This window comes from Ursus arctos, unplaced genomic scaffold (genome assembly GCF_023065955.2).
Source record: "Ursus arctos isolate Adak ecotype North America unplaced genomic scaffold, UrsArc2.0 scaffold_14, whole genome shotgun sequence".
Taxonomy (NCBI): domain Eukaryota; kingdom Metazoa; phylum Chordata; class Mammalia; order Carnivora; family Ursidae; genus Ursus; species Ursus arctos.
The window spans coordinates 46,517,009-46,532,164 of NW_026622808.1; the positions used below are offsets into that span (position 1 = coordinate 46,517,009).

At 38.7% G+C, this 15,156-nt stretch overlaps 1 protein-coding gene across 18 annotated transcripts in view; it reads right to left on the bottom strand.

The window, feature by feature from the left end:
• Window positions 1–15,156, bottom strand: part of MAGI1 (membrane associated guanylate kinase, WW and PDZ domain containing 1) — a 604,286-nt gene that overhangs the window by 82,987 nt on the left and 506,143 nt on the right. For 7 of the 18 annotated variants that reach the window (XM_026501183.4, XM_026501189.4, XM_026501187.4 and 4 more), the window contains exons 6-8: window positions 12,558–12,640; window positions 7,597–7,635; window positions 2,260–2,317 (exon numbers count right to left, since the gene is read on the bottom strand). In XM_026501183.4, coding sequence (XP_026356968.2) covers window positions 2,260–2,317; window positions 7,597–7,635; window positions 12,558–12,640 — 180 coding nt within the window. The remainder of the gene's footprint in view (window positions 1–2,259; window positions 2,318–7,596; window positions 7,636–12,557; window positions 12,641–15,156) is intronic. The other 11 variants (XM_026501184.4, XM_048226579.2, XM_048226582.2 and 8 more) reach the window with 2 other exon arrangements.

Below are 15,156 nucleotides of genomic sequence, written 5' to 3' on the forward strand. Positions count from 1 at the left end.
GAGGCATGTAAGCTCAGGTCTGCCTACTTTCAAATCCCAGGATGTTGACCACTGACTCTTTCAAATGTCCAAGGAAGCACCCTACAGGGAAAGGTGCTTTACTTCAACAGAAAGTAGATGGTTAGAATTATTTTTAAAAATGAGATTAAAGCGGAGATACGACGTTGTGTGTAACGTGCGTTGCCAGAGAGCTGTGTGACTTCCTACCGCAGTTCACGGGAGCAGAAGCACTCACCCGAAGTTCAAAGAAGGGCTCCACCAACATCTGTCAACTATTTTGATCAAGAGACATGGAGCCAGGATTAAAAGTCTAAGCCTTAGGCAAAAAAACTCCAAATGCAGCAAACCTAAGCACATGTGATGTGTTCAAAGTGACAAAGACCCAGATACTTCAGATGGTTCCAAAACTAATGAGGCCATGGCAAAACAAAAATGCACACACACACACTTCCATACGTACAAATGAATACATGCACATACATGGGTTTTTTTTTGCCATGGCCTTAATGTATATACACATGTATTACACAAACATGCACATACAAGCATACATATATTCTTTTCTTTTTTCCACCAAAATCATACTTCATTAGAGGTTCGGGAACATACCTATTATGTGATTACAGTATTCAGACTCAAAAAATTTCTTTTTTTTTTTTTTTTAAAGATTTTATTTATTTATTTATTTGAGAGAGAGAGGCAGAGGGAGAGGGAGAAGCAGATTCCCTGCTGAGCACGGAGCCTGATGTGGGACTTGATCCCTGCACCCCGGGATCATGACCCGAGCCAAAGCCAGACACTTAACCGACTGAGCCACTCAGGTGCCCCAGAACCCAAAAAATTTCTTAAAGGCAGGCTTGTCAAATAGGGTGGAGAGACTAATTACCTTTCATTCCTAGGACTAGTTGCTTACTTGCTAAATCTTGTAGGCAATTGCATGCTAAGAAATGGTCTAACATAGCAGGCAGGTAGAGCTGCTAAGACACAGGGAGGAGGACCAGATAGGAAGGTAACAAACATCCCCTCAAACAAGATCTCTTTATCCTCTAAAGCTGTTATCACCTCTTCCTTTTCTCTCTGAATGCACAAGTTAGTTGAGGGAGAACTCCAAAGGAACCCCAAATAGCCAGGAACCCCACTAAACAGCTGAAAGGAAGGCGATCTGTAGGACGCACAATGGAATTTCATTTTCTGAGTGTCAGAGAAGGGAACAGAGCTAGCTTTTCTAATGTCCCAAATCACCAAATCCTTCTTGTTAGGTACAGAGGTAGCAATGTGAATAGTGGCCAATGACACTTGCTATATTGAGCTCATAATTTTTTATAATAAGAGGCTGAGCATTTTACAATTTCCATCATATGCTCTTACTACCAGGGCATGACACAGATGACTTCTCATTGCCAGCAGCATGAGAGAGAGAAAGCCGGCTGGTTATCTTCATTGCACCAGGTAGGATTATGATGATAGAATATTTATATAGCATTTGTTTCTTTCAAAGGATCTTTTATTAGTTATTTCTCATCTTTCTCATATCTGCTTCAATGTCGAATCTCTAGGGTTTCTTTTCTTTCAGTATCATTCTAACAATAGATAGTTCTAATGAATGGACAAAGTGTGTGGCCAGTGCTAGAATCAGGTACATACCATGGAGGTCATGAGGAGGTTTAAGAGTCTTAAAAATGGAAAATAGGAGCTATGTGGATGGTCCTCAGGCAAGGGAGAGGCAAAGAAGCATACAAGGTCTTGCGGCTTGGGCCAGTTCTCAATTACTATGTTAATTCTGGTGACATTTCATACATTACTAAGGTGTCTGGACCTTTTTGAAAGTCTGAATGAATAAATTAGTAATTACTGAAAAGTTCAGACCTGGGCAGGGCAAAAAGTAGGCAAACAGGATCTGCTTCAGAAGATAACATCTACTCATCTGGTTTACTTTTCTTATTCATTCATTCATTCATTCAACAAACACTTAGTGAGTAGCTGCCATATGCCAGGACTGTGCTGGGTCCTGGTAAGACAGTGGTAAACAAAAGACATTAGATCTTGCCCTTATGAATTTTAGAACGTAATTTACTATCTTCAGATTTGCTGAATATTTTCTTATTCACTAAAATATGCATATATATTTTCATTATAAAATTATTATGGTGTTGTTATTAGTATCAGTTTGTATCTCATAATGATGACAAACTCTGTTCAGCATAAACGTACATAATTACAGAGGAGTACAAACTAAAATAGAGATTAATAGCCACTTACTCTACATAGTAGATACCATAGACAGGGTCTTCAATCTTTTCCCAACCAGCAGGCAGTTCTGAAAAATAAATGAACATTTAGAGCAAGAAGAGCATATTCTCGAAGAGCCTAAGGATCTTCAACAACTGAGTAAGGCAAAAAGAGAAAGACTCATAAAAATGCCTTAAATCCAATGAAAACCGCGTATCCTAACAACAACAAACTAGAAGGCAGGCTTATATTTATTTATCAGTGTATTTTTCTACATGAGGAACAATTCTTTACTGATATTTTGCACAAGCTCATAAAACTTAATAAAACGTAGTCCCAGATGCCTTTGTTCTGATTCAACTATTAAATTAGATTTTAATGGAAATATAGTTAAAATCTGCCTGGAATGCCTAGTTTATACCTTAAATATTTACAATTTTCTCATTGTGTTTCTAGACTACCTTACCACACAAACAAAAATGGATGAAAATTAATGTTTCTTTTAATTTTCAATACAATAGTGCTGTTTTTGCTCTCCCTGGAATAAAATAAAATTTGCATCTTTTTTCCTCCTTGTTTCTAATTAAAATGCTGCCGAGTAAGTAAAAGATGGCGTTGGGCTTTCAAAGTGCAGGCATCTGTCACTCAAGTGCTATATTCAAACAGGCCCACCTTCAACAGCACTTTGCTTAGGAAAGCAGAAACACAGGTCCTGCCCTCTGAGAACTCACTAGTTAAGGGGGACGATTTTATTCCTTTCTCGTGGTCATGTAAAACGGCATTGCAGGGTTTGGGTGCCTTTCTGAAAACTCACCCGTGCTCTACGGACTTCACTTTGTAAGGTTTCCTACAAAGGCTGGAACTTCATTAATAGCTAATAGTGAGTTCTGCCACCATAGGCATCTACTATGAAAGAGCCCACTGCGCCAGATAATTTGCCTTGGTGAAAGAAGCAACCAGGTTGTGTTTTGTGTCATTAAGCAATTCTTTCAAGCAGAGAGGCAATTACTCAACTTAATTTCAAAGCTACTTGGATATAGACACGGTTTCGGCAAGCTTGTATAATGCCATACTCCAAAGTGAATCATTATTCCTAGAAGTCGGCTATTAAGACCAACATGAACGGAGCATTACAAACGCTTGAAATATCACTTATTTTGAAATACTAGATTCTTTTTTTTTTTTTTTTAATTCAAGGAATCCTATGGTCACTATTTCCAAAGAATGACTCTGTCATCAAGGCATAAGGCTTACATGTGCCACAAACAGTCTCGCACTGAAACGGAGTCACGCGCGTGTACCCAAACACACACGCTAATTACTCAGTTTATGTTTTGCTCAGATTTGGCTGCATATCAAGAGACATTAATTTCATGGTTTTTGCTCCACATGTTATCTATTTGCAAACAAAGGGACAGGTTTTCCCCCTTTTCTTCTAATTTTTTTTAAACACTTAGCAGGTTTTAAAGAAGTCTTTGAATTCCAGGAGACACAAGCTACTAAAATGCATGACAGGTCCAATTTGCAGATGTTGATACAACTTGGCATTTTTATCCACCAAGCCTTACGAACTGATGCAAATCAAATGCCGGGGAAATGGTTTCCCCTTACAAAGCTGGAAATTACCATTTAAATGAAAATGAACCAGGAAAATATTTCCAAGGAGTTGAGAAATCGAAGATTAAAAAAATGCAAATTGGGGCATGGTCCACACGTTTGTTCAGGCATGGGGCAGAAGAGTGGGTAAATGTGAGGGGACCCCTCTATGTTTCATTGAACCAAATCTTTTCCAAAATTTGCCACCTTGAATATTTGGTCTGACTCTCTTTAGATAAAATAGGAAATATTAAGAATTTAATTCATTTGTACACTTAACAATGAGCACTGATTAATATAGAGCATTGCTGAATCACTATATTGTACACCTGAAAGTAACAGAATACTGTATGTTAACTCATTCAATTATTAATTTGTCAACATTTAGAGTGTCTATTGTCTGCTTGGGTGTGGTGGGCACCCGGAACACAAAGATAATTACAAGTGCACAACTAAGGAGACAATTCAAACCCCATACAGTTAGTGCTTTGATAGAGGTCTGAAGAGGTACAAAAAAAGGAAGCCCCCTCTGACCTTTGTCCTGTTGTCTAGGCAACAACTTTATACTCTAGAGTTGAGAAATGTGGCAGATCAACTGATATTCCCGGACGTTTGTAAATTTAAACACATCTCCTGGAACAGATGAGCAAACTCCTGAAATTTTCCAGTTTTCCAAGCTAAAACTCATTTTCAGTTGAAAAGAGATTTCTCACTTCCAATGTGGTGATTAACTTAATAATAGGAATTAGTCTCCTAATGCTTAAAATAGAAATGGGTCATCGATTTAAAAAAGGAAGATGTTTGTCCTCGAAATTTGTCTTTTTGGTTCTTTTAAAAAAATGAGAATGACAGAAAATGCCAAAGCCCAGAAAATAATGACATTACAATTTTTTTTTTTTTTTTTACTAAACACTTTGATATTGCCTGAAGGGTCAGCCCCTATGTCTAATAACTGCTGGATATCAGACCTGAATATACTACCTGTCACAACTATTTTAGGCAGCTAAGACCCTTTCGGGGTTGCTCAGACTGGGGAATGAACCTTTGCTCTACCACTTCATAGATCTGATATTAGACTAGTTACTGAGTATCTTGCAACTACACCGTTCACCTGGATTTACTTGAAGGGTCAACTATGGATTAAATGAGGATGCCTATAAGACATTTTGCACAACGTTCTAAGAAAGCCGAAAAGGAACAGAACAGATTTATATGGCCTGCTTGCTGGCTAGCCCTGCCTTTAAGAATCTCATCCTGTACGGTCACCACAGAAGCAAATATGAAGCATCACATGTTCTACGTTCCTTTCAGAAGAGATGTGTCCGCACAGAGACTGAACGTCATGTTCACAATCACAGATAGATTTCAAAACTCTGACTTAGCCTTGGTGGGGAGGGAACCTCATTTTCCTTGTCTCTACCTCTCCAAGTGGGTGTCAGCACCTAAAAACCCTATAATTCCAAAAGGGAGTACTTTTCAATTCTGGGAAGATGTCTGCAGAGCATGTGATAAATTCTGCAAACCAAAAGTGCATAATGCAGCTACTGACCCAGCTCAAACAACAGAGTTCAGAAATGACAACTCTATAATCAAATGATCTGTGTCCAACACCTAAGCCATCCGCCCCCGCCTCTCAGAGGCAGATTACAGATAGGGTTTCCTTGTCACATCTGGAATCTCATTGTTCTCTGAAAACCTGACAGTTGCTATTGTTTGAAATTAGGGCCCTCTTATTAAGAAAATGGGCAGTGAGCTTGTCAACAGAATCTGGAATGAATGCAAGAGAAAATCGTGTGTGTGTGCATGCGTGCATATGTACCAACACTCTTTACACAGTGGATTTGTGTAGGCAAAACTCGAGAGTCCTCTCTCTACCCACAAGGACACATTTGGGTCATTTCTACATACACATTCTTCTCCTCATATTAAAGGCAAAAAGTACCACGAGAAGTATTCAGAAGTCCAACAAGATGCCATTAGTTAATAAATAATAAAGCTGCTAGAAACAATAGCATGTGCTGATCAAAGGACAAATATTAAGACACATTTTCATTAAGTTTCCTCACAAACACAATGGGAGCCCCTCTTTCAACCTCTTTTGACAGATAAGGAAAGGAAAGCTAAGAGAAGATGAGTGACTTGCCCTGGTCACAAAGCCAGGAAACAGGGGAGCCCGGACCAGAAGCCAGCAGCCTGCTCTGCCCCCAGAGACAGTTCTGCCGTGTCTCCAAACCATCTCCCAGGATCACCACTATGACCATACGTGCTAGTCATTAATGTTTATTTTTTTCAATCTTCAACAGCACAGGAAAGTTCCCATGATATTATAGCTATAAGGGAAAAAATACAGACTTCTTTTCCCAAAATGTCAACATTCAAACTTCCATAGAAGCAAATATGCCCCTGTGCACAGCTATATTATCTCTACCAGCCATCCACAGACAGCAGTGGTCACTCCGACATAGCAATCACCTAGCAAGAGTGATTTAAATTGGTTCAGCAAATGGTTAAGGCACTCACCGTGTGTCTCAAAAACCTAGTTCTTTTTCAAATACTTTATCTAATATTACCAATTAGTCCTTCTTCCCACAATGACAAGGACGTTTTAAATATCTTTTAAAAATAAGCTCCATTCAATAGTTATCGACCAATGCTGGCATATCTATTGGTTACAACAGGATATGTTCCCAATGTCAAGAAAAGCAGAGCTAAATTCCATTATATCATAATTCCCATCAACCATGATTGACAATTATATAACAAACACAAACAAAATCACATGACAACAGTGATCTGCGTTATTAAGTATTTACGTTTTCAGTTCTTAAGGCAATCTCAAAAATGTTAGGCTGATTCAGTAATCTCAGGGCAGTTCTTTTCATATTGATGTTAAACCATCTTCTATCTCAAAAATATACGATGGTCAATGTTCAATAATCCAAGGCTTTATGTGCACTTTAGCTTGAAAACCTGGGCTTTCCAATCTATCCCTCAGTAGATACGTCAAATGGGATGCAAACTAATTTTAACACTGTTCAAAGCTGAACGTAAAACTTAGCATAGAACATAATTCAATATATTCCAACAGCAAAGATAAAAGCATTTGGCATTATCTGCAAATGTAAATTATTTCTAACTGCCACAGCTAGACTAGTCAAGACTTGATTTACACGGATACACACATTCTAAGGAAAATGTCACAGAGAAGCTCAATATCTGGTTTTCAAGCCATTTATTACATCTACAAAGTCATCACGTGGCTGGTGACTTCATAACCCAAGACTAAGACTTATTAATTATTCAGTTGATCAGGAGAATTACTGTATTGCTATTACTCCTACAAATAATGAGTTTGGTGGGTTTTTAGTTTAGTTTTGCTTTGCTTTTCTGTATGGCCCCGGAGATAACCACCCGCACCAAACAAAGAAATGAGGTGGAGGCAGGTCATCCCAGAGATGAAGGCACACAGCAAGTGCCTACCCTCTCAAGGCTCTTCTTAACCCTCAATTCACAAGACTACCTAGCACCAATTTGCTAACTCTCTTTCTAGTCTCAAGGCACTAAGACATTTTCTTACAATTTATTACAACTCTGCGTGATGCCTGCAAGTCAGACACAAGGGTTATAAGATTGACCTTTCATGGGTAAGCCGGAATGAAAATCATCATTGAAGAAAGAGCAAACTAAAGAAACTGAAGGATTAAGCAATTCGCTGGAGACAAAAAGCATTCAGGGCAAGTCACGCAGCAGCAGCAGGCTGGGAGGGTTTACCTAGTTCACTGTCCAGCTCCTCGGTGTGGACCCCTTCTTCTCCAAAGGAAGAGCGGGAATGAGACAGAAAAGAGAGAAAGAAAAATTCAGACACCAACACCAAGAAAGAAAACTCCCCTCAGAAAAACAGCAGCAAACACAACACTCCGTTTTGTCCTTACCTGCATTGTGGCCTATCTCACTGGCTTGGCTAGTAAACCGGAGACCTCAGTGTAAATCACAAAACGGTAAAAGCTGATATTGGCAACATAATTATATGGCTCATTTCCTTGCGTGTCAGAATAGGGTTTGACTGGTGGTAGAAGATGACAAACACCTTTGCGGTTTCAATGTTCTTAAGCGGGAAGTCACTTATTACAGACCTTATTTCGGGCAAACAAAGCTGTTACACCTTTCAATATTAGACCTTTTAATCCTGCAATAATCCTCTAATCAGTGAGGCAATTATACTCACAATTAAAGCATTACTTAACTTAGAAGCAATTTTGCTGCCTAAAAAATGGAAGGTGAGGTCAAATTGAGAATGCAGATTGTAAAATGAACTACACTTAACAGCACCTTACAGAGGGAGTTCGAGAGGAATTATGTCAGGATGTTGCATGTTAGGAAAGCAGGCTTGAAGGCTGCCCTGAAATGAGTACGGGAAGGCATCGTTCAGTTTATATAGGATTTCTAAGTCAAACAGCTCAGAAATATTAGAATGAAAATGTTCTCAATAAGTCAGGGGGCAAAACCAGTCAAGATCCTTTCCATGCTTGACCTCCTCCTGCTGTAAGTAAAATGCTGTGTGATAACTGAGAAGAGAACACAGAACAGCACACAGCAAATCATTTCATGCATGAAGTCTCTCCAGCTATAGAGCAAGTGGCTGTCCCCTCTGCTGTACGCTCCGCAAACACAGGGAATAAATCTGTTTTCAGCACTGCAAAATGCTCAGCGCTCACGAGGTTTTGGTACATGGCAAGTACTAAATATTTCAAAATGGATGGATGGATGGATGTCTCCATTACTGACTTCAGTAATCAACATGGCGCTACATGCCTTGTAAAGTCTTGATTTAAAAGTGATTCAACTGCCAACAGTAAGTTTTGGTGTTGGCACTGTCTCTGAAAAATGGAATCTTATTTACCTAAAATCTGTCGAGAAAATGCCCATTTAAATATTACTTAATAATGTCTTTGGGGGTGTGTTCATTCATTTCTCCAATAAGTATTTAATGAGAGAGAGCTATTATGGGCCAGTCACTGTGCAAAGGGACAGATTAAATATCCTTTTGGAGGAGGAGACAAATCCCAAACTCCCATAAATAAAACTAAAGTTAAAACCGTGATTATTTCTCTAAGGTAACACACAGCACAGAGTGACCTGATCGTACCTGGGGGCAAGGTCAAGCAAACAGTCCCTGAGCTATAAACTAAAGGATATAAACAATTTAACAAAAAGTCTCGAAGTGACGAATGACTGAAGTTTGAGCTTTCGGATAGCAGGGCATTTTGACTGTTGTGTTCATTGATACATCTGAAATCCTTAGGACACACTTGATTTATAGAAGGCAATCAATAACTGTTTGTGAAATGTCAAAATATTCTAAGAGAGAACTAGTGGGGATGAAGGGCAGAGTGGAGAGGAACAAGAGAGAGAAAAGCCAGAGGTCAAACCACTTAGGGCTTGGGGACCAGCTATGGGGAGGGCTGAGTATTTATGGTGCAGACAGAGAACCAGGGAATAGGGCTTGAGGGGGTGGTCAGTGATAACACAATCACACTGACATTTTAAAAAGGCTGCTCTTGGGGCGCCTAGGTGGCTCAGTCGGTTGTGCGTCTGCCTTTGGCTCAGGTCATAATTCCAGGGTCCCGGGATCGAGCCCGGCATCAGGCCCCCTGCTTGTGGGGAGCCTGCTTCTCCCTCTCCTCCCCACTCAGGCTCTCTCTTGCTCTCTCTCTCTCTCAAATAAATAAAATCTTAAAAAAAAAAATAGAAGACTGTTCTGGGTACAGTGTAAGGAGAGTGGGAAAGAGTCTGGGTGAGAGATGAGTGTGGCCTGAACTAGATGCTACAGGTTGTGAAGAAAATAGTGAATGGATTCCAGAGATATCTGGGAGGCAAAGTAAATTCAGGGAGTAGGTGGGCTGAAATGACTGTTAAGAGAAGTAGTAGATCAGGCGGGACTCTTAGGTATGCATGAATTTTACCCTCAACCGAGATAGGGAACACTTACAGAGGACCAGGTTCTGGGCGGAGAGATCATTAGTTGGGTTTTAAGCAGACTGGGTTTGAAGTCTCCTTCAGACAAAGAGCATTAACAACCAGGCAGATTAAAATATTGGCCTGGAGCTCAGAGGCAAGGTGAAAGGCTTCTAATTCAATTAGATAAACAGAAACAATGAAAGGAGTTATACACTGGAGATGAAAATCCCAAACCAGTTCATCGCTTTTTTGAGTTAGGAAACAATATACAAAATTTTTGCAATAAGTATGATACTATGTTGTTACATTCCATGTGTGTATGACTTCCAGAGAACAGAAAGAAATACAGGAGCAATACTGTGACCAACGTTATTCTTCTTTGTGTCACGACAGAAACAACAACACGAGGCAGGTTTGTGTTAATAGGCACAGAAAATGCAGGTGTGGGGACTGATAAATGACAGAGTGGTAACATCTGGTTATATATTTATACTGTTTGTGTATACAGGCATGCAGACATGCATATAATTTCTACTAGAAAAAGGTTATGTGAATCCTAATGTTGAAGGGATAATTCATAAACTAACGGTATTTGGTATGAATACATACTTGTTCCAGAGATAATATCATTAACACCAATGACAAGAATTCTAAGAATGAAAAATAACAGTTGACTTTTAAACAACACAGGGATTTTAAAAAAACAAAACAAAACCACAGGGGCTAGGGGGTATTGACTCTCGGCAGTCAAAAATCTGTGTGTAGGGGCGCCTGGGTGGCACACAGTTAAGCAACTGCCTTCGGCTCAGGGCGTGATCCCGGCATTGTGGGATCGAGCCCCACATCAGGCTCCTCCGCTATGAGCCTGCTTCTTCCTCTCCCACTCCCCCTGCTTGTGTTCCCTCTCTCGTTGGCTGTCTCTATCTCTGTTGAATAAATAAGTAAAATCTTAAAAAAAAAAAAAAATCTGTGTGTAACTTGTGACTTCCCCAAAACTTAACTAAAAATAGTCTACTGTTGAAAACCTTGCCAATAATAGTCAGTTAACACTTCTTTTGTACATTATAAGTATTATATACTATATTCTTACAATAATACTTAATTTTTTTCTTAATATTTTTGGTACTTCAAAGCTGTGAAAATCATTTTCAGGTTTTTCAAATTGTCAGAAGTCTCCAAAAATTTTTCTAATATATTTACAGAAAAAAAATCCGCATAAAAGTGGACCAGTGCAGTTCAAACCTGTGTTGTTCAAGGGTCAACTGTACTAGATTTGGTAACAAAATAATTCAGCAATTCTACTCAACACTTCTACTCCATTAAGTTTCTCTTGGTAAAAGCTATTGGAGTTTCTATCATCTATAAAATACATTAACAGGCATTTTCGTATGTTCTCAGTATAATTTTAATGGAGACCAACACTGAAGTCCTATGGTAATAAGAAGCCTAAAATGCCTTCACAATCATCAAGCATCAAATAAAGATTAAATTTTGTTCCCTGAAATTTTATGGTTGAATGTTTTTTATGTTCTGATCTTTGAAAATCGGTCACTTTTATATTATACATGAAACATAATACTTGAATAATCAGGACAGTTCCCTATCCCTTAAACATGCAGATAATGAAGCTGACCACACATGTTCCATTCCTTCTTCAGGAATGGGACTAAGCAACCAAAATAAAATGAGCATCTCAGTCATGCCTCCTTAGTCAGAAGGATTTGTATTTCCATTTGGAGTCACTCAGATAAATATGAACACGCAATTTTATGCTCATTTCATGGTATCTGCAATCCGTGTAGAGCAGAAGGTTCTAGGAGCACAAGGTTTTGGCAGTATTACGCTTTGCTGGCTTATGTTTTCAGACAGACTTCAAGTATATATATATAATAATTCTGTACCACAGGACAAATTAATAAAGTTTCATTATCTTACAGTAAAATACGTATTCCATAATTATACCACTAATTCAAATGCCAGAGATGAATAATGAATAGCAAAACAAACCATTTCCCTTCTAATTCGTCCATGTCAATAAAGTAATTCTGGTAGAACTTGGAATAGACTTCGGTGTACTGAAAAGGCACATATTTGTTCTAATTTTTCTTTTTTTTATTTTGGAAAAGTAATTAGAAATCCCAAAACCTTGAAATAAACTTCTCAAAATAGCAACTCTTACAGCCAATTGATTCTTTTTCAAGATTAACAGGCAGAGTTGGGCTAAGGGTAACACCTCAGGCTCTTTCTTAGAAGAATGTACTTTTCAGATAATGAGGATATATTCTAAGTTACACAGAAATTCCCAAAGAAGTCACAATCTGCCTTCCCTATGTCAAGTTATAAAACATGTAGAATTCAAGAAAAGCTCTTGATTTTTTTCCTTTAAGACTTTTATAATATAAGATTAGGATCCAAAAGGTAAGTAACGAGAGTATCTCTGGCTTCAATATTCCAAGAGATTTTCTTGACTTTTCTCCAAGGTCCTGAAGGCAGAGGTTGTATCTTCATTGAAATAGTTTGACTGCTGTAAAGTTCTATTTCTAATGGAGATACTAGCATGCATCTGCCTTTACGTGTAAACAAACTGTTCTTTTAAAACAATTCTGATTCTCCTGCTGCTTTTGAAAACTACAGGTCACTTACCAGAAACTGGATGACCTTTTAAAAACTCACTTGTTAAGACCTGGTTGACCTTGCTATATATAACTCCTTATAACTTGCAAATGTGTATAAGCCCCCAGCTCACTTGAACCAAGACCTTCCTAGCCCCTTACCATCATCTTCACACTCTTCCAGAGGCTTCTGCTGCTTGTTCAGGCACCGAGGGTCTAACCAAGATGTTGTCTTTGTGTTATGGCTGAAATTGAGAAACAAAAACAAGAAATACATTTGAAAAGGAAAAAAAACAAAAAAGCAAAAACCTCAATGACAAAAGAATTAGATACTCTTGAACATTTCCCCTCAACCAGAGCAAAGCTACTTTTAACAGCAAACCCAACCTAGAAGAGAGCCTGAGTTTGGAATCTGAAAAGGCTTGGGAAGGGCCTTAGGTAGACTTTTTACTTATCTAAGGTATAATCATTCGGTTACATAAACTTAGCATGTGATGCCAGTTCTATTTCTGAAAAATGAGTTCCAAATGATACCCCTTGTCCACACTGTCTCCCCTTGTCTAGACTTATTTTAGTCTTCACCTTTGCAGAACAGCAAACTCCAATATGCTTTAAATTTGCCTCTGACTTAAACCTTGGATGCTGGAATTCACAAAGAAGGCCGCTATTTCACTCATTATATTACATACGATTTCCCCTGACACTGTGAAACTACCTCGGTTCACGCAATTGGCTCACAGCTGCTAATACCTATCATTAATCACAGCATCCTGAATTGCAATGCACACAAAGTGAGGGCAACCCAGAATCACCTATCATAAACAGAACCTGGGCCAAAAAAACCCCACAAAGCTTGAAGAAGCTAAACACATCTGCCTTCTGGAGGGCACAGCCCGACTCCAGATGAAGTGTCTCAACAGACACTGAGCGAGGCCTTGACGGTTTGAGACTGTACAGTAATATTCCCAATTACTGCACTGCAACCACATTAGAAGCGTCAAGGGAATGTCTGGAGGAACCTCCTGGAAGCAGCTCAGAGCCCCGGGACAAAGTTCTGCATCAGCTCCCGGGCCACTCTATGCAAGTTCAATAGGAGGGCCAACGAACTACAAGGCCGGTAGTTCAAGCTGCAAACCAGAAATGAAAACAAGAAATGAAAAAAAAATTTTTTTTTGGACCTTGAGGTAGTAACCTTGATTGTTTTTGGAAGTCTGCAGTTTAGGTCGTAAATGCTGAAAAACACTGCCACAGTTGTTTGAGATTCAAGTCTTATTGATTGTTGAAAAAACTAAAGGCTTAAGTGAAAAACAGAACGTGCAAAGGTATATACAAATCAACTCAACTGTATGAAAAGGAAAAAGAAAAAGAAAGGTAATAGAGTAACAACCGTTAATAGAGTAACGGTGTCCACTTACAACTACCAGAATCTGTTCTTTTTCACGTATGTTACAATTTACTAATCCTTACGATAATCCTATGTGGGAAGTATTAATACATTTTACGGATCACAAAAATGAGGACAGAGGAGGAAATTTGTACAAGGCTACTACTGTGTTGATACCTAGAATACTGGCAACAAACCCAGGGAGTCCAACACTAGAACCCATGGTCTGAGCTGTTCCTACACTAGCAAGATAGAAAAAATGGCCATTGCTGGGAGGAAAGATTGTGATTTTTTAAAAAAACACTTTTGTAATTGTGGATTCAAGGGTAGTTATAAGAAAGAACATAGAGTGATCCCACATGGCCCTATTCCCAGAGTCTCCCAATTGTAACATCTTACAAAACTAAAGTACAACGTCACAACTGGGATATCGATCTCCATATAGTCAAGATAGAAAACATTCCCGTCATAACAAGGATCCTTCCTCATGTTACCCTCTTATAGCCCCACCTGGTTTTCTTTGAATCCCTGCCCCCTCAAACCCCTTTTAAATCCCTGGCAACCACTAATCTATGTTCCCCATTTCCATGGTTTTGTCATTGCAAAAATGTTCTATGGAATCATACATATGTAATCATTGGGGATTGCTATTTTTCATCCAGCAGAATTCTCATCAAGGTTGTCACTAAATTGATAATTAATTATTTTTATTGCTGAGCAGTATTCCAGGGCATGAATGCACCAGAGTTTAACTATTGAAGGACATGTAGATTGTTTCCAGTTTTTGGTTTTTTGCAGATCTACTATAAGCATTCATGTCCAGGTTTTTGTGTGAATGTTAAGTGTTCACTTCTCTGGCCAAATGTGCAATTGCTGGGTCATATGGTACTTGCATGTTTAGTTTTATAAGAAACTCCCCAGCTGTTTTCTAGAATGCCATACAATTTTACATACCCACCAGCCATGTAGGAGTGATATAGTTTCTCTGCCTCTTTGCCATCATTTACTGTTATTATTTTTTTATTTGAGCCATCCTAATAGGCACGTAATGATATCTTTGTGATTTTAATTTGCATTTCCCTAATGGCTAATGATGGTGAACAATTTTTCATGTGCTTATTTGCCATCTGTATATCCTCTCCAGTGAAATGTCTGTAGTTCATTTTCTAATTGAATTTTTTCAATGTTACTGTTGAGTGAGAGCTCTTTATATACTCTAGATATCAAACCATTTTCAGATATGGGGTTTGCAAATACTTTCTCCCGGTCTGTACTTTGCCGTTTCATCCTCTTATTAGGGTCTTTTCTAAAGCAAATGTTTTTTCATTTTGATGACATAATTTTTATCACTGATTCCTTTTAGGGTTCATGTTTTTG